Genomic DNA, 20,171 nt, shown 5'->3' with positions numbered 1-20,171 from the left:
TGCATTTGATGTCTGGCTTCACATTATCACACGCAAACATCTGTGGGTTTATGTCAGGGTGCACGCAAATAGAACAAGCCATATGCATGCTTGGTAGGTGATGACAGTCGTTACTTGTGGCATTATATATCTATTCTGGTGAAACTTGCTTGCCTTTCTGCAGACACAATTCATTGTTAGCATGTGTTAGCAACTTGCAATTTATATCTTAATGAACTACTTGTAGAGTAATGCACTGCTTTCGGTTCTAGCTTGTTCGGTGATTACAGTGATGAAGAAATTGGCTCCATTTTTTGTATTTTGCTCGCTTTTCAACTTGGTTTTGGTATTGTGTTGTGTGATTAACAGGTCTAAAACCCAATACTTCGGCTTTATCATTAGATGCCCTTTTCTTGTCTTAAAGCATCTAATGAATGATAAAGCCAAAAGATCGGCTTTTACACCTAGTCAAACTGGACTGGAGACACTTACACGTTGCTTAGGCCATCACAATAGGAAGACCAGCTCCATGATCAAAACTTGACTTGCATGTTATCAGGCATGAAAAAAGAATATGAAAAACAGACGATCATGAATTACTTACACCAGCAATCACAAGCATTATAAAAACAGTTATAGCCAAAATACTTGGAACATTCATACTCAGTTTATGCACAGAATGACAAAAGCAAACCAGATATTTGAAAGCACATCTTACTTCGCTCCATTTTATGAGGCTTTTTTATCATCACGGCTTTGTTCTGGACTCCATCTCGTGATTGTGCACTCCTCAATAGAGTATCTCTCCAAACAAGATGGAGAGATAGCACCGTGACCATTTTTGTCAACATTTAGAATTAACAACGTTTTTGCAACACTTCCACAAAGTCTAATAGTGCAGTGGAAATCAGACCACACCCTCAATCTCCCAGTATCCCCTTCTGATAAAACAATCACAGCATATTCTGAATGTACCAAAGATGGATGATGCCGGTAAGCAACGAAATCCACGCCATACTGTAATCCTGGCCTGAGAACCCAATTTTTCATACGAAGATGAGAATACGCCTTATAAAAATCCGGGAATTTTTCCTTTTTCAATTTCATATACAACCACAAATCTAAATCATTTTTAACAAAATTATCTTCACCAGCAATCTTTAAACATTTTAAAGAATAACACAAATAAAATGCTTCCTCCAAACCCAACTGAAACCATTGCTTTTCTTTCTCAGCTGTGATAATGGGTTTACCGAAACATGCCCGTGTGAGAAGCTCAGTCTGTTCTGTTTCCACTGCAAGAAGCACACTACAACCTGAGAGTGACGCACATGCATTTGACTGAAGAAGAGAAGATTGAAGCTGTGAGACTATTTCTGACATGGGATCTGCTAGTGCTTTAGCTTCTGCTCCTTTTCCTTTCCATCTTGGCCCCATTTTTTTAAGTATCCTTTAAAAATCTGAACAATGAAATAGATATATAAGCTTTAAGAACCAAGGGACAAAATAAGGTTTGAGGATTTTCTCACTTATCAAAAAGAAGAATTTTCCGGAAAATTCACCAGAACTGCTAGGAAGAAAAAGAGAGGAATGGTTGCGGCCAAGGAAACCTTAGGTTTTTCTTTCTCGGTGCTCATCAAATTGAGAAAGCTCGGCTACTTTTAAAGTGTTTCAGAGTTCAAAGGACTGTTTTACCCTGAACTGACGGTCAATTATTAAAGCATACTATTCCAAGAGTACAAATTTCTCTTGGACATTATACCAAACACTTTATAAGCACTAACATGGCCACCACAGTGTACGTACATATGAATGAAATTATTGAAATTTGAATCCATTTGGGTAAAAAAGTACCGGGTCTTTTTAATCCACTTAATTGCAGATGAATATGAAACCATTGCCTAATTTAAGAGACTTCAAATATGAGCTTTGTTGTATAAGGTAAGCTAGTGTCTGACGAGGTAAGTGAATGCCTTCGTGTGATAAAAGCTGATGAGAAGGGACTGCTTGTGTGAGCTGGAATTGATTGGTGATGTTGATGATGGGTTGGGTTCTGCAAGTAAAGTTTTTGGTAATGTGCTGTCTAGTGGGATTTGGGTTTAGTTTTGAGAGACTAGAGAGTCTTGGTGGAGGAGGGAGAGAGGGCATTGAAGAGATAAGAAACCATGTAAGGGTGAGCAAACGATGCTTTCATTCTTCATTGATGGTGGTTAAGGTGGTGGTGGTGTTGAAGCTTTGGGTCTAGTGAGGTTGGCATTGTAGATGGTTAGGGATGACAATGAATACCCACAGGTCAGGTTTTGGTACTATCCATATTTGAAATTGACAATACTATTCATACCCGATCCAAAACCTAACATACATGGATTTTAGAAACTCAAACCGAACCCCATCGGGTCTTGAGTATATATCATACAATGCAATGATGCAAATATATATCATACATTCATTCCAACAAAGGAAATAAAATTCTTACTATCACAATATCAATCCATGCCAAGCTTAAAAACAAACATCCCAAAACCTAAAATCATCTATTTATTATTACAAGTGACTTGCTGCCTTGAGCTGGAGACCAACTAATTTATGTTCCTCTGCTTCTCACAACTTTCTTCTTGACTTTTATCAAAAGTGATAAAAAAGCAAGCTTTAAATGAAATGGAAACGGTTAGCAACAACTCCCTTATTCATGTAAATAAAATAATGTTTAAAATTACAATCCTTCGTACAAACTCGATTTAACCTACTCCTCTAGTTCTCCATATTAGGCTCTACAACTCATTTTATTCCATACAAGCTTTTTGAAATCTTTCTTCTCTCTGTCCTTTAAGCTATATAATGTCATCTAAAGTTGATATTCCTAAAGTTGAAACAAAAGCTGTTGCTAAAGGAACAGCACCTCTAAAAGGAGCTTATACCCATGAAAAGGTTGAATACAAGGGGCTTGTTATATTTGACTTCGTTTTGAGGCTAGGTGCTGTAATAGCAGCTCTACCTGCCACTGCCACAATGGGAACTAGCGATCAGACCCTTCCCTTCACCCAGTTCTTCCAATTTCAAGCCAGTTATGATGATCTTCCCACTTCTCAGTAAGCCAATCTTTTATTGATCGTTAGTTAATACCAGGGTTAATATCTGCTTACCAGTTTTAGATACTTAGATACCACATTGCAGTTTTTACCATAGATTTCTTGTCACACAGTATTGAAGCATTGAATTCAGATCATAGAAACCATCTTCTGCACTAACTGAGGAATTATTGATTACTGCAGGTTCTTTGTGATTACAATGGCAATAATTTCTTGTCACACATAACTTAATAGGGGTGGTTCATGAGTCTCGTGACACATGCAAGTGACTTAGTTTGAGTCTCTATCATCTAAGGCTTTAGCTGTTCATTTTTCCTATATATTGAAGCTATGAGCTGTTACACCGAAGACACATAAATAAATGGCTCAGAAGTTTTTAGCTTTTTCTCCAACATTTTCTAGTGACCAAAACAGATCAGATTCACCCTCCGCACACCCAGATGGAAACAAAAAAATCACACCATAACTTGAAAAACGTTACATTTTTTCAGAAACTCCGACTCTTGGCCTCAAAATTACAAGACCTAATCCGAGCTATTGATTCCTTATTTTCTCAGCAAATCGTAAAACCAAATCTGACCTTCTATACTTTAGCATCTCCAGAAAAATAATTAAGAACAGAATCAATTCTCAGGTACCATAACACGTTAAAATCGAACAAAAAAATAAAAAGAAAAATTAGAAACACATAAATCTCAGCAGATCGAATAAAAAAAACAATAGTATCTCTTTTCAGTATAACAAAAAAAATCTAGAAAAATATAAATGGATGACACTTACTAGCTAGAAGTTGCTGCCTTGCTGGAGCTAGGAAGGGCGGGCTGCTGGAACTGCTGCTGCCGGCTGGAAAGAGTGAGAGAAAGAGAGCGAACTGAAGCGAGAGGTCTAACGGCTGAGAAAGAGATTTCACCGTTACTTTTCTCTATATATACTATGGCATTATTTTTTAAATTATTATATATTTTATTTAAAATAATTTATAAAATATTTTTTTTTAATTTTTAATTTTTTTTATACCTAGTCTCTTTCTTTTTTAAAAAAAAATGATTTATAAAATTTAATTTTTTTTAATTTTATCTTCTTTTAACATTTTTATATATTAAATTTAATCATTATTCTTTTAATAAAATTAAAAAAAATTAAAATATTAATAAGTTTTTTTAACTTATTTTTTCATGATATAGCTATAGAATAAAAAATATTTTTTAATTTATTTTTTATAATATTATCAATCATAAAAAAAATTATTTTTTATAAAAATAACTTTTAAAAAATATTTTCTAATAAACAAATGAATTATATACACTATCAAAGTTTTGACCTCTTCGTGTTTTGAAATAAAATTGAATAGATTCTTTTTTTTTTTTTTTATCTACTAAAGTTATATTTTGTATAAATTTTTTTAATTTTATCTTTTAAAATTTGATTTGATGTTATTTTTATATCACCTTTAATTTTTAATTTTTAATTTTCTATTGTTATTTATTTTTTTCTTATACTTTTTAATTGAAATTTTTATTTATCAGATTTAATTCATACTTTTTTAATTATTATTTATTTTATTTAGAATATTTATGAAATTGATTTGTTTTTAATTTCATCATCTTTTATTTTTTATATAAGTTAAATGTGATATTTTTTTATTTAAAATAATTTATAAAAATAAATTTGTTTTTTCAATTTTATCCTCTTTCAGTATTTTTAAATGTCAAATTTAATTCATATCCTTTTAATAAACTTAAAAAAAATTCAAAAATTAAAAAGTTTTTTTTCAGTTTTTTTTCATAATATAGTTAAATATTAAAAAATATTTTTAATTTGTTTTGCATTACACAACCAAATATAAAAAATAAATTTATTTTCTATAAAAATTATTTTAAAAAAATAATTCTCAATAAACTATAAAAGTTTCTACCTCGTGCCTCGTGCTTTGAAATAAAACTACGTGGATTCTTTTCGTCCCTCCCCCCCTTTTTAATATATAAAGTTGTTTTGGGCTTGAAGCCCTATATCTCATTTGTAAAATTGTATCTTGATCAGCCCTGTAATCATGGGCCATTATTGTTGCTCGACAGAAAAGGAAAAGAAGAGAAAAATATTTGCCCTTAGTGAGAGGGGAGAGTATAAAAAGGGGTTACGGGAGGTGAAGAAAAGGATAGCATCCCCGCGCTCCAATTCTCAACCTGACAACTCTTATCTCCTTCACTTCTCTTCTACTGCTAATTAGAAGACACAGCTACTAAGCTTCTAAGCAGTTACTCTTTTAGTACAAGAATACACAGTGTCTTGAAATCCTATGTTAAAAGAAACAAAGAAAAGTTTTGTTTTCTTCCTTTAAGGACTCGGAACTTTCCTTATACACAGCATCCAACGCAGGTAAGTTTTGTTTCTTTTATGTTTCGTTTCAATGGCCGTTGCTTTCATTTCTTCCCAGAAACCCTGATAAAACATTCTTGAGACCTGATTTTTTTCATGGGGTTTTCTGCTTGTGATGTTTTAAATTGAATTAGATATCCATGGTTTTACTTGCCTTGATTGGTTACAGTGAATTTTTCTTCTGATTATTGATTCTTTGTAGTGTTTATTGGTGTCATGTTGTATTTTACTATTAAAGGTGCCTTTATTTTGATTCATTTATTGCCATTGAGTTGGTTTTGATTGACGGAATTTTTCTTTGTAGGGAATAAAAAGAGTTGTTTTGTGATTATATGTCAGTCTCTCCATTCAATGGTTTCGTATTTGATTTTGTTGGAACTTTGATTTGCAGGTAAAGATTGTTGAAAATGGAAAATGGAATTGATAGAGTTGTCGATGCGACGCAATTAGAAAATAACATCAATGTTAACACTGAAGTTTCAAGGGATAAGGTGGAGGATAAATGTGAGGTTTTGGGTGGCGCGGTGGAGGGAAAAAATGAGTTGTTGAGGGATGAGGTAGAGGAGAAGGTTGCGGTGGCGTCCAGTGAATCGAAGGATTTGGAAGATGAGGTTTTTGTGGAGGCACTTGAGTCACCCGAGAAATTGCATGAAGAGGGAGTGAAGTTTGAGTCAGATGGCGGTGTTGAGAGTGTTGGTGACTCGAGTTTGGTGGTTGGGAATGCAAATTTGGATGTGGGAAATGAAATGGAGAAATTTGAGGCACATGAGTCAGAAGGTGGTGATTCTGGTTCAGTAGTTGTCATTGAGAAATCAGATGTAGGAAGTCTGATGGACAAATTTGAAGAGCCGGTTTTTGTTCCTGCTGAGCCTGGGAATCCTGAGGGGTCGACTGAGGTGGTTGGTGGAGAGAAGGTGGTGGATTCGGTAGGTGGAGAGAGTGTCCGTGAGATTGACGAGGGAGGGACTGTTGTGGAAGTGGAGGGCAGTGTGTTGAATGGAGGGGAGGTTGTTTCTGAGATTGTTGGTGATGGAGGAATAGAGGCTTTGATGGGTGAGGATGTGGTGAATGCTATGCAGAAAATTGAATCAAGTGAGGGGATTCTCCCTGAGGATAGTAAGAGAGAGGAAAACAAAGAGGATGGCTCAGTTGAGCTTCAAGACAGAAAAGTTGAAGGACTTCATGAGAATCCGGTGAAAGTTGATACAGAAGATCAGGATGACAAAAGTGGGGAATTGATAGGGGATTCAGCTGGCCTTGATTCGGAGGATGGGATTCACAAGGGTGGGCATCCAAAGGGCATTTCAGCAACTGTTGATACAGAAAACGGGGATACCAGCAATGGAGACTTGAAAGATACTATAGCTTCAGTGGATCCAGAGCATCATGAGGAAACTCCTGAACTGACAGCTACTTCAGCTGTCCCACATGCAGCCCTGGAAGAATCAACGGTGGTAGCGGAAACCGGAAGCTTAAATTCTTTAGATAAGTTTGTGAATGAGAAAAATGAAGACATTCAGGCAGATACTGCTAATTTGAGAGCAGAGGATAACAAGGATTCTGAACCAGAGCATGCTGCTGAAAAAGGTAATTATGCTGGCCAGAACAATATTGTGTCTGGGCACCCTGAAAGGATTGCAGAAACATATCCAGAGAAGCAAAACACTCCAGTAAATAAAGAAGGTGAAAGGCACCCTGAACCTAAGCTTGCCTCTTTATCTGGAAAATCTTTGCGTCCTCCTTCCCATTCCCATCCAGCTGGCCTTGGGCGTGCTGCCCCACTCCTGGAACCTGCAACTAGGGCAATGCAGCAGTTGCGTGCTAATGGAGCCATGTCTCATATGCGTCCTCAACAGCTTGATGACCCTACTAATGGGGAGTCAGAGGAGCATGATGAGACTCATGAAAAACTCAAGATGATTAGGGTGAAATTTTTGCGGCTAGTGCATAGGCTTGGATTGGCTCCCAATGAAACTGTTGTGGCACAGGTTTTATACAGATTGGGAATTGTTGAGCAGCTGCGAGGGAGAAATCGGGGTCGCATTGGCACCTTAAGTTTTGATCCTGCAAGTGCCATGGCAGGACAGCTTGAGGCAGATGGGCAGGAACCCCTTGATTTCTCCTGCACAATTATGGTTCTTGGAAAGACTGGAGTTGGAAAAAGTGCCACTATCAATTCAATATTTGATGAAGCAAAGCTCCCCACCAATGCTTTTCAATCTGGTACAAAAATGGTTCAGGATGTTGTGGGAACTGTTCAGGGGATCAAGTTACGGGTCATTGACACACCAGGCCTCCTTCCTTCCGGGTCTGACCAGCGACAGAATGAGAAAATCCTTCTCTCAGTGAAAAACTTTATCAAGAAAACTCCTCCAGATATTGTGTTGTATTTTGATAGGTTGGACATGCAGAGCAAGGATTTTGGTGATCTGCCCCTGTTGCGAACCATCACCAAGATATTTGGTCCATCTATATGGCAAAATGCAATTGTTGTCCTCAGTCATGCGGCTTCTGCTCCACCTGATAGTCCACAAGGTACCGTTTCAAGTTATGAAATGTCTGTAACTCAACGTTCTCATGTTGTTCAACAAACAATTCGTCAGGCAGCAGGTGATATGTGGCTTGTAAATCCCGTTTCATTAGTTGAGAATCACTCTGCGTGTAGAAGAAATAGGGCAGGGCATAGAGTGTTGCCTAATGGTCAGGTTTGGAAGCCTCAATTGTTGCTACTTTCCTTTGCATCAAAAATCCTCGCTGAAGCAAACACTATATTGAAGGTGCAAGATAGTCCGCCTAAGAAGCAATTTGCAACTCGGTCAAGAGCTCCTCCTTTACCATACCTGCTGTCATCTCTTCTCCGGTCAAGACCACAAGTTAAGCTACCTGAGGAACAGTTTGGTGATGAGGATGGTTTAGATGATGATTTGGACGAGTCATTGGATTCTGAGGACGAGTCTGAATATGATGATTTACCACCATTTAAAAGCTTAACAAGAGCCCAGGTGGCAAAGCTTACTAAAGCTCAGAAGAATGCATATTTTGATGAGTTAGAGTACAGGGAGAAACTTTTTATGAAGAAACAGTTGAAGGAAGAGAAAAGGCAACAAAGGATGATGAAGAAAACTGCAGTGGCAACCAATCCTCTGCCTGGTGACTACAGTGAAAATGCGGAAGAAGAAAGTGAAGGGCCTGCATCTGTGCCCGTTCCCATGCCAGATTTATCCTTACCTGCTTCTTTTGACTCTGATAATCCTTCCCACCGGTACCGTTATCTTGATAACTCCAATCAGTGGCTTGTAAGGCCAGTTCTTGATACACATGGTTGGGATCATGATGTCGGCTATGAAGGTATAAATGTGGAGAGATTATTTGTAGTTAAAGACAAGATTCCTGTATCCTTTTCTGGCCAGGTAACGAAGGACAAGAAGGATGCCAATGTTCAAATGGAATTAGCAAGTTCTATAAAGCATGGGGAAGGGAAATCAACTTCACTAGGTTTTGATATGCAGACTTTAGGGAAGGACTTGGGCTATACTTTACACAGTGAGACAAGGTTCATTAATTTCAGGAAGAACAAGGCAACTGCTGGTCTTTCGGTTACTCTATTGGGTGATGCCTTATCAGCTGGAGTGAAAGTTGAGGACAAATTGATTGCTAATAAGCGGTTCCAAATGGTCATGTCTGGTGGTGCAATGGCTGGTCGTGGTGATGTAGCATATGGTGGTAGTCTGGAGGCCCAACTGAGAGATGAAGATTATCCCCTGGGTCGTTCGCTATCCACTCTTGGACTCTCTGTTGTAGATTGGCATGGAGTTCTAGCAATTGGTTGCAATATACAATCTCAGGTTCCTATTGGAAGGTCTACAAACTTGATTGCCCGTGCCAATTTGAATAACAAGGGTGCAGGACAACTCAGTATTCGCATAAATAGTTCAGAACACCTCCAAATAGCTTTGGCAGGTCTCATTCCTCTATTGAGGAAGCTTTTTGATTATCATGAAGAAATGCAGCTTGGACAATGAAGAAAACTGGGCACTTCTTTTCCTGCAGTAGCCAAGCTGAGACAGGAAACGCCTGAGTTCGCTACGTTGGGATGGTCATTTATAAGAATGAGCAAACCTAAGCTTTTCTTGTTGTACTCTCCTTTTTCTGCCGTTGTATTTCAACATCGCGTTACCTTGATGACATTCATTGTAGCAGTTTTGTTAGATATTTTCATAAGGTGGTTTTTGTTCCCTCTACACCACTGAGCCAAACATTGTTTCTTGTTCACTCGTGCCTCTGTCAAGCTATTTATTCCTTCTACATTGGTATGTACATTTGTTCATCTTGTCCAACACGTGCATTCATCATCTGTTACTATTTTCTTCTTTTCTTTTAGCTACACTAGGTTAATATTTTCGCTGTCCGCCGTGGAAAGTTACCCAGAGCTTTTATCTTGGAATTGTGTGGTGTTAATCCTCACTAATCAATGGCTATTCCTGCTTTCTGCCAAGGGCAATTTTACTGATGCCTGTGGCCTGCAGGTGTGCTATCAATGTTCACAAAATCAGAATTCCGGTTTCAAAAATGCTATCTTCAAATAATGGTTCCAATTCCAATGGATGACATCATGGGAAGTTCCAGACTAAGAAAAATCTAAATGCAATGTTAATGCAGCTTGGATAAGCAGACTAAGAATGGTGTTTAGTGATGAACATGGTTCTTTTCTTGCAGCAAAATCTGTTTTCTGCAGAAATGTCCCTAGAACTAAGTGATGGAGGCTATGGCTACATAGGGGGCGCTTTGTTGGGAAAAAGATGATGGCTGGAGACTTGAGATATTCGAGATGGAAACTGTCTCGAGCTGATTCATGATGTTCAACAGACGACGGTGAAGCCCTTCCCCGTGGATACGGGGAATGTGATGTTTTGTAGTGTTTTGTAGCTTAGTCACTTTTGTCAGAAACAAAAGATTAAGTTTTTGAGCTGATATTAAAATTTAAATAACAAAACATTCATCACTTCAAATTTCACCATTGCCACCATTCTCTTAAGCTTCTAAATTAAACTAGATCTTTGACAAGTTTGTTATAGTCTGTATTTCTTACATCTTCATTGGCTTGTTCAAAGAGTGGCTCATATTCATGGCTAAACAGGGAAACAAGGGACATGTTTTTGCTTGCAGTCAAGAGTACCATGTTTACTTTTGTTGATACCTTCACTGTCTGCTTCCAATAATTGGAAAAGGCCAACAAGAACCGCACTGACCCAGAAGGATTCTCATGTCCATTACTAGCTCGACCAGTTTAAAATAATTCAGGCCCTCTCTGCCAGTAGAGACCACTGGTGTGTGTCAGTTCTGGCAAGCCTTTGAGAAAGTGGATATTTTCAATTTAACTTTCCCGTCAGTTCTCCATTATGTTCTTATAGATTGAACCCAAAATAATACCGAAAAGGGCCCCTCGTCATCATACGCGATGTACTGGTATAGTAACCATGCGTTGTCGCAAATAAATTTATGAAATTTGTTTAACATTTTAATTAATTTTTTTAAGCTAAAGAAATTAAAATAAATATAGTTTTTTGGATTGATTATGTATTTTATAATATTTAATTTCATGTGTGTGTGTGTTTGTTTAGTTAAATATATATCATGAATATGTTTGACTTTAATAAATAAAAAAACAGACATACAATTAATTATTTACATACCTAAACATCTAGTTAAAAAAACAATAATTAAACAACATATTGAAATAGTGATTAATTTTAATTGATCAATGAGTTCATAACTATTAATTAAATCTTATCATTCTCAACTTGATAGTTAATTTTTGTTATTATTGTCTCGCATCAACGTAATCTTGAACATCAAAACATTCCGAAGAATCATGGTGAAATGAGATATGATCAGCTAAAAAATAATATAAACTAAAATATAACAAATTATTAACTACCAAATTCTTGTTATTTAGAAAAATTTTCCCTTTATATGTTAATCTATGGTTAGTGCTGGTTTTTTTTTTTAAAAAATGATGTTTTTTTTCCTGTGTTATTATCATTATTTTTTTAAAACTATAAATCTTAAATTGATGAATTATCAGTCATCAAACTTCAATTGTTATTGTAAGATTTTATAATTAATCATTCTTTCTACGATTTTTCATGAAGAATCATTATTTTTTATTACATTAATGGTTATTTTTTCTAGTAATTTTGAAAAAATAATAAAGAAAATTTTCAAAATTATAAAAAATAACCACTGTTTTTTATGGGAAAAAGTTATATATATTTATAGAAAATTGATATTAAGAAAATATAAAATAGTAGATAACGGAAAAAGAAGAAAAATTGCAAAAAAAAAAAAAAAACCTGACACGCACTAGGCTTGATGGCAACTAGGCCTAAGCACTTAGGCTGCACCCATCCAGCCCGAGGCATTAAAAAAAAAAAAAAAAAGGCGATGGATGACACTATGCCTGCTAAGCCACCAATAGCATGAGAATAAAACTAGTTAAAAAAAAATATTTAGTAGAGATTGTGAAAGCTGACATAAATATCTATATTAATAAAAAAAAGTTAATTAAAAAAATAAAAATAAAAATATAATACTCCATTATTTTTCATGACCATCTATCGTTAAAAAGACTGGGGTCGTTGTTTTTTATTCTACACACCATTTCAAAGACATCCTAAAATCATCTCCAAATAAATGTATATATTTTAAAACACGTTCTAATCAGCCCTAAAAACCAAACTCTCCCCTGTCTCCTGCCCTTTCTCTCCGATCTCCCTACATCCAGGGACCTTATTGTAATACAAATAAAGTTTAGAGATTGTTTAGTGCAAGCAAACCTAGGAATTCCATAACCAAAGTAAGAATAAAATATAAAAACTCCAAAAAAAATCACTTGGGTTTTTTTTTTTTTGGAATGCCGACACAGTTTAGAGCTAGGAAAAAGCCTAGAACAGCAACATTTTGTCCACTGTGGGGAGGCTTGCCTAAAGCAAAACCCATTTTATTTTAGCTTTTTTTAATATAATTATAGGGCGGATCTCCCAAAAAGGCCAAGTTGAAACAAAATTGAATCACCCTATGCTGCCTATGTACACGAAGTGCTTGATGTAATATGGAAGCTCGTGATGGAAGGCAGGCTAGGAGCTTGCTTCTTGTGCATGGTGGTAATTTCTTTCTTTGCCCAAGAAAAAAAAATCCTAGCTTCTCCCTGCCCAAGAAACAATTCCCTCGAACTCTACCCTTCAACAACGATTCTAGGTTTCCAATGAACGCCGATAGTCTTGTGAGTTGAGTTGCTTCGAATGCAAGGAAGAGCTGGTGAAGCTGCGTTTTTCGACTTGGAATTAGAGTGGGAACGCGGTTTAACCCGTGTTTTTAAAAAATTAATTTTTTTAATTAAAATTTAATATAATTTATATGTTTTGGATCGTTTTGATGTGCTGATGTCAAAAATAATTTTTAAAAAATAAAAAAACATTATTGACATGTATTTTGACACGAAAAGTTATTTAAAAAGCACCCGCAACCACACTGCCAAACAAACTCTTAATAATTAAGCATATATTAATCAAACTTTTTAAGTATATTCACAAAAAAAATCAAATGATTCTTGTAGAGTTCACGTCATCAACTATTTCAAGTTTAGTTTAAAAATGTTTTTCTCGGTGAGGTAGAAATAGGTATTGAGTTCGACTTTCCCTTCCTCTTTTCCGAGGCACGGATTAAATTAACTCTTGATAACATGGTTAATAATTAATAAACTCTTTAGCCACGAAGAACCATCTTAGTGACCGACTAAACAGGCTTCGAAACGGGGATAGTTTCGAGCCATGGTGCGATATAGTCAGCTTGAGTTCGAGACTTACCCCTAAAAGCTCGAAGTTCAAACAACCTGAGTGATATGTCCGAAATCACTCTTTTTTTATTTTTTCTCTTTGGACCCTAGCCTATCTACATTGTTTCCTAATTTCTCACGGACCACCGAGCTACCTGTCCAAATTCCCTTGATAAGTTCTTTACATTGATTCTCCTTGATTGATATATAAACATCAAAGTGCTTTTGTCTTTGCCTGTTTGTATATTTGACGTCAGCAATCAATTCCTTTCTCTCTACAGTGAAAGCTATTCCTGAACTAACTGAAACTTTTATAATATTCATCTTTTCCTGTACAGTCCAGCCTTTGTTACTAAAAAGAAGAAAGAACTCAATCTTAATTCTTTGTAATATATTAATTATTGGTACTGTCTAATTAATCTCGATTTCCATATATTAATAGTGTTAATTTGGAGAAGTTTAATAACTGATCGATCTCATAGGTGATGAATCATGCAAAAACAAATATCTTTTATTGCAAGAGAGAAAAAAAAGAATTTAATTAATTAAGATCTATTGAAAAGAGATATTAAAACATGAAAATCAGTTGAGTTAAATATTAATTCATTAATGACATAAAACAAAAAATGCTATAAATTAATTAGATGAACACAACAACTATATCCCATTCAATGATCTAGCTAGCTGGGTCACCATGAGCTAGGCAGACGAGTAATTTATTTTAATTTTTTTCAAAATCACATAAAAATGTTTAAAAGTCACACAGTAATTAATAATTAACCCTTCGCAGTATGATCAATGCTTATCGTTTTTCGATTTATCGAGCAATCTTACAACATTAAAAGGTAAAAAAAGGTGATCAAATGGGCACAAGAGAAACAAGACAATTGTTAACATGTTGTTCTTCATCACTGGTCTCCCTCGCCAATCAAATCACCTTAAACTGCCCCAAAAATGGCTCCAAATCTCCTCAGTCGACACTCCACATGTCGGGGTCGGGTCTCTTGCCAGAGCTTTCTTTTATAGTGTTTAACGCATTATAAGTCGGTTTCTTACCTTTTCATTTATTCCGATTGAAAAAGCGTTCTAACTTTTTATTGTTATTTTAAAGTATTTTTTTATTTAAAAAATATTTTTTTTCAGATTTTTATTTTATTTTTTATATTAACATATTAAAATTAATTCACATTCCGTACTTCTATTTTCACTAATCTAAATCCTATACATGACATTCTAAACTAATTATTTCATCATATTTAATCTTGAATAGCTAATACATATCTTTAAAAACGTAATTAACTGCCTAAAAAAATGTAATCAACGTATTAATAATAAAATCTGGATTGAGAATATTAATTATAAATGAAAGTTGGGTCCATGATACACTGTTGAAAACTTAAAGCAACTTTTTAGTTATGAAACACAATATTTAGGGATCAGATTAGTAAATGGAAAGATACAATATGGATTAAAAAAAATTAAGAAATAAAGAATAATTAAGAGCTAGTGTGTGTTTAGTTGGTACATAACATTTTTTTAAAATATTTTTTTATTTAAAATTATATCAAAATAATATTTTTATTTAATATCAATCCATTAAAATTATTAAAAAACACTAAAAAAATATAATATTTTTTTTAAATAAAATATATTTTTAAAACACATAAAAAAAACAAAAACAGAAACTAAATAACTCGCGCTCGCACACTTAACTCCTAATTTTATACAAGTAAAACCACGTCAGCAAGATTTGGGGTTCTTCAACGATGAAATCAAAGCAATCAATGAAACCCCGATACAAAAATCTTCCACCGTCAGATGAAAAAAACTCAATAACTCCAAATCTCCACCGTCTGATAAAAAATTCTTATCTCCTTAAATGTTAATTCACCTAACTTGGTAAACCATAGCAGCTGCAGCCAGTATTATACATAAAGGATTCGTTCACTGGCTCTCTATCTGAAATTCACTCACTCTATCTCTATAGAAAACAAGGTAAGCAAAATGGATAAAAAGGTTTTCCTTTTCTCTTATGTTTTAGTTTATTAATTATGATTTTGTATTGATTTAATAGCATTTTTATGTTTGTTTTTCATTGTTGTGCAAAGCCCTAATGGAAACATGTTAAAGTTGCTTATTGAGATCTGAAAGTTTCAATTTTGGTTTTTTTTATGGATTGGTTGTTATATAAAGTTATGGTTTTTGTGTGGAAGATGGAAACTTTGTAATGTGTTTTTTTTTTTATTATTATTGGTTATGCGATTGGCTGTGATGATTTTGAAATTGGTTTTGTGTTTTGATGTTGTGGGTTTTATGTGATTTAAGGTTTTGAAGGAAAAAAAATGGAAAACGGGGTTGAGAGAGTTGTTGTGGAAGAGAAAACCAATGTGGGAAATGAAGGATTTGGGGACAAGGTAGAGGAGGAGAGAGTTGTGGTGGGGTCTGATGAATCAAAGGATTTGGAAGATGAGGTTTTTGAGGAGGCAATTGAATCACATGAGCAATTGCAGGAGGAGGAGGAGGAGGGAATGAAAGTTGTGTCAGATGGTGGTGTTTTTGAGAGTGTTGGTGATTCGATTTCAGCAGCTATTGATGAGAGCTCAAATTTAGGAAACGAGACAGAGAAACTTGAAGAGGCTATTTTTATTCCTGATGAGAGTGGGAATCCTGATGAGTTGGGTGGGGTTGTTGGTGAAGAGAAGGTAGAGGATTTGGTGGGCGAAGATAGTGTTGATAAGATTGATGAGGGAGGGACTGCAAAGGAAGCTAGGGGCAGTGAATTGAGTGGAGGAGAGGTTGCTGAGATCGTTGGTAATGGAGTAACAGAGGTTTTGAAGGCTGAGGGTGAAGGCGAGGTGGATCCTAAGCAGGGAATTAAATTGGATGAGGAGATTCTGCTCAAGGATGATGAGAGAGAAGAACTGAAGGAGGATGAGTTGAGCACTGAATATCAGGGGACTAGTGGCAATTCAGGCATGGGCCAGAATTTGATAAAAATGGATGTTGAGCATTTAGATGAGAAAAGTGGGGGATTGAAAGGTAACGGAGAGTCTGCTAAGGAAGATGGGAACAATGAATTGATTGAAGGTGAGGAGGTTTCTGAGATTACTGTTAATGGAGAAACTCAGGCTTTAAGGAGTGAGGGTGAAGTCAATTCTAATCGAGAAATTGAGTCAAGCAAGGAATTGAATAGTGATGGAGATTATGCTCAGGAAGTGGGGAACAATGAGACAAGTGGAGATGCGGGGGTTTCTGAGATTGCTGGTAATATAGGAACAGAGGCTTTGAAGGGTGAGAATGAGGCTGATCCTAATCGAGAAATTGAGTTGAGCAAGGAGATTCTTCCTGAAGATGGTGACAGAGAGGAACTGAAGGAGGATAATGCGGAGGTGTCTGAGATTGCTGGTAATATAGGAACAGAGGCTTTGAAGGGTGAGTATGAGGCTGATCCTAATCGAGAAATTGAGCTGAGCAAGGAGATTCTTTTTGAAGATGGTGAAAGAGAGGAACTGAAGGAGGATAATGCGGAGGTGTCTGAGATTGCTGGTAATATAGGAACAGAGGCTTTGAAGGGTGAGTATGAGGCTGCTCCTGATCGAGAAATTGAGCTGAGCAAGGAGATTCTTTCTGAAGATGGTGAAAGAGAGGAACTGAAGGAGGATAAGTTGGGTTCTGAATATCAGGAGGCCAATGAGTCAATTAATTTATCAGGTGATCTTCAAGGTGATAAGAGTGAAGGACTGGATGATAATCTGGAAAAACCAGATATAAAACATGATGTTGAGAAGAATGTGGATTTTGACAGTGCAATAGTAGGCCTTGATGCTGGAATTGGGGTTAATAAGAGTGAACAATTCAGGGACATCTCAGCAGTTGTGGATACAGAAAACCATGATGATAGCAATGGGAAGTTGAAAGATGTTTCAGCTGTTATAGCTTCAGAGCAAAATGGGGAAACTCATGAACTGAAAGCAGCATCATCTGTCCCACAGACAGTCGTGGAGGAAGTAAAGCTGGTACCAGGAGTTTTAGCCTCATCTTCTTTAGAGAAGTCAGTGACTGAGAGAAATGAGGAGATCCAGGCTCATGCATCTAATGTGCGAGCAGAGGATAACAAGGGTTCTGAAGTACATCATGCTGCCAACAATACTAATGGAGTCAGCAAAAGCACTACTGTGACTGAAGAGCCCAAGGAGAAAGCAGACAAGGGTCAGGAGGATAAGCAAACTACTCCAGCAAATATAGAGCGAAAAATTAAGCATGTACCCAAGATTGCATCTTCATCTGCAAAATCTTCAAGTGCAGCTCCCGCACCTTCTCGTCCAGCTGGCCTTGGGCGTGCTGCCCCCCTATTGGAACCTGCACCCAGGGCAGTCCAGCAGCCTCGTGCTAATGGAGCTGTTTCTCATACACAATCCCACCAGATTGAAGATCCTACAAACGGGGAATCAGAAGAGTTTGACGAGACTCGTGAAAAACTTCAGATGATCAGGGTGAAATTTTTGCGACTTGCACACAGACTAGGGCAGACTCCTCATAATGTTGTTGTTGCGCAGGTTTTATACAGACTGGGATTAGCTGAACAGCTGCGAGGTAGAAGTGGTGGCCGCGTTGCTGGTTTCAGTTTTGATCGTGCCAGTGCCATGGCAGAACAGCTTGAGGCTGCCGGGCAGGAACCCCTTGATTTCTCCTGTACAATTATGGTTCTTGGAAAGACAGGTGTTGGTAAAAGTGCCACTATCAATTCAATATTTGATGAAGTGAAGTTTGGCACAGATGCTTTTCAATTGGGTACAAAAAAGGTTCAGGATGTTGTGGGCACTGTTCAGGGGATAAAGGTACGGGTCATTGACACACCAGGACTTCTTCCTTCATGGTCTGACCAGCGCCAGAATGAGAAGATCCTTCACTCTGTTAAGCACTTTATAAAGAAAACTCCTCCAGACATTGTGTTGTATCTTGACAGGTTGGACATGCAGAGTAGGGATTTTGGTGATATGCCCCTCTTGCGTACCATCACTGACATATTTGGTCCATCTATATGGTTTAATGCAATTGTTGTCTTGACCCATGCGGCATCAGCTCCACCTGATGGCCCAAATGGTACCGCTTCAAGTTATGATATGTTTGTCACTCAGCGCTCGCATGCTGTCCAACAAGCAATTCGTCAGGCAGCTGGAGATATGCGACTCATGAATCCTGTTTCATTGGTTGAGAACCACTCAGCATGTAGAACTAATAGGGCAGGGCAGAGAGTGTTGCCAAATGGTCAGGTTTGGAAGCCCCATTTATTGCTGCTCTCTTTTGCATCTAAGATTCTTGCTGAGGCGAATGCACTTTTGAAGCTGCAAGATAGTACACCTGCAAAGCCTTTTGCAACTCGATCAAGAGCACCTCCTTTACCATTCCTTCTTTCATCCCTTCTCCAGTCAAGACCTCAAGTTAAGCTGCCAGAGGAACAGTATGGCGGAGAGGATGGTTTAGATGATGATTTAGATGACTCATCAGATTCTGAGGATGAATCAGAATATGATGAATTGCCACCATTTAAAAGTTTGACAAAGGCTCAGATTGCGAAGCTTACTAAAGCTCAGAAGAAGGCATATTTTGATGAGTTAGAATACAGAGAGAAACTTTTCATGAAAAAACAGTTGAAGGAGGAGAAAAGGCGACAGAAGATGATGAAGAAAATGGCTGCAGCTGCAAAGGACCTGCCTAGTGAGTACACTGAAAATGCAGAAGAAGAAGGTGGAGGAGCTGCATCTGTTCCTGTTCCCATGCCAGATTTAGCCTTACCTGCTTCGTTTGATTCTGATAATCCCACTCACCGGTACCGTTATCTTGATACCTCCAACCAGTGGCTTGTGAGGCCAGTTCTAGAAACTCATGGCTGGGATCATGATGTTGGTTATGAAGGTATAAATGTGGAGAGGTTGTTTGTGGTTAAAGACAAGATACCTATATCTTTTTCTGGCCAGGTAACGAAGGACAAGAAGGATGCCAATGTTCAAATGGAGTTAGCAAGTTCTCTAAAGCACGGAGAAGGAAAAGCTACTTCACTGGGGTTTGATATGCAGACCGTGGGAAAAGACTTGGCCTATACTTTACGCAGTGAGACTAGGTTCAGTAATTTTAGGAAAAATAAGGCTACAGCTGGTCTCTCGGTTACTCTATTGGGTGATGTCTTATCAACTGGAGTGAAAGTTGAGGATAAATTGATTGCTGGTAAGCGGTTCCAAATGGTCATGTCCGGTGGTGCAATGACTGGTCGTGGTGATGTGGCTTATGGTGGCAGTTTGGAGATCCAACTGAGAGACAAAGATTATCCTCTTGGTCGTTCATTATCAACACTTGGGCTTTCTGTCATGGACTGGCATGGAGATCTTGCCATTGGCTGCAATTTACAATCCCAGATTCCTATAGGACGATCTACAAATTTGATTGGTCGTGCTAATTTGAATAACAGGGGAGCTGGACAAATCAGTATTCGCTTAAATAGCTCAGAACAGCTTCAACTTGCTTTGATTGGCCTCATTCCTCTTTTGAAGAAGCTAATCGAGTATCCTCAACAATTGCAACTTGGACAATGAAGAAAAGTATAGGTTATACTTGCTAGGAAACTTCTGATGTCGCCATCTTGTGAAGGTCATCGAGTAATGCGAGTGTAGTTAAAAGCTGCTTATTGCCCCCCCTCCCCCCTTCTCTTTTTGTTGGAATCAGATGGCATCATGTTGTATGATATTAGTTGTCGTAATTTCTTTGTTAGATATTTTCTTAAAGTGGTTTTTTCTTCTTATCAAGCCACTGGACCAATTATTGCTTCTTGTTCAACCATGCCTGTTTCTAGAATCCATATAGTTTTCTCCTCATATGGCTGATGAAATAGATTTGCA

At 37.0% G+C, this 20,171-nt stretch overlaps 3 protein-coding genes across 4 annotated transcripts; 2 read left to right on the top strand and 1 right to left on the bottom strand.

Moving 5' to 3' along the window:
• Positions 1–554: 554 nt before the first annotated feature.
• LOC133679537 (tRNA-splicing endonuclease subunit Sen2-2-like) lies at positions 555–3,999 on the bottom strand. 2 transcript variants are annotated; one of them, XM_062102156.1, is made up of 3 exons: positions 3,849–3,976; positions 1,509–1,675; positions 555–1,439 (listed from the first exon to the last, which is right to left on the bottom strand). In XM_062102156.1, the coding sequence occupies exon 3, from the start codon at positions 1,414–1,416 to the stop codon at positions 709–711; it is 708 nt and encodes a 235-aa protein (XP_061958140.1). In that variant the 5' UTR covers positions 1,417–1,439; positions 1,509–1,675; positions 3,849–3,976; the 3' UTR covers positions 555–708. The 2 variants fall into 2 exon arrangements, with proteins under 2 accessions (XP_061958140.1, XP_061958139.1); XM_062102155.1 differs by lacking the exon at positions 1,509–1,675 and having other exon boundaries at positions 3,849–3,999.
• Positions 4,000–5,216: 1,217 nt separating this feature from the next.
• Positions 5,217–9,781, top strand: LOC133680042 (translocase of chloroplast 120, chloroplastic-like). Its single transcript, XM_062102835.1, has 2 exons — positions 5,217–5,444; positions 5,836–9,781. The coding sequence occupies exon 2, from the start codon at positions 5,852–5,854 to the stop codon at positions 9,464–9,466; it is 3,615 nt and encodes a 1,204-aa protein (XP_061958819.1). The 5' UTR covers positions 5,217–5,444; positions 5,836–5,851; the 3' UTR covers positions 9,467–9,781.
• A 5,324-nt stretch (positions 9,782–15,105) lies between these two features.
• On the top strand, positions 15,106–20,109 carry LOC133680036 (translocase of chloroplast 120, chloroplastic-like). Its single transcript, XM_062102822.1, has 2 exons — positions 15,106–15,273; positions 15,604–20,109. The coding sequence occupies exon 2, from the start codon at positions 15,621–15,623 to the stop codon at positions 19,866–19,868; it is 4,248 nt and encodes a 1,415-aa protein (XP_061958806.1). The 5' UTR covers positions 15,106–15,273; positions 15,604–15,620; the 3' UTR covers positions 19,869–20,109.
• Positions 20,110–20,171: the final 62 nt, after the last annotated feature.

This window comes from Populus nigra, chromosome 19, assembly GCF_951802175.1.
Source record: "Populus nigra chromosome 19, ddPopNigr1.1, whole genome shotgun sequence".
NCBI lineage: Eukaryota > Viridiplantae > Streptophyta > Magnoliopsida > Malpighiales > Salicaceae > Populus > Populus nigra.
This window is presented reverse-complemented; position numbering and strand designations above follow the sequence as displayed.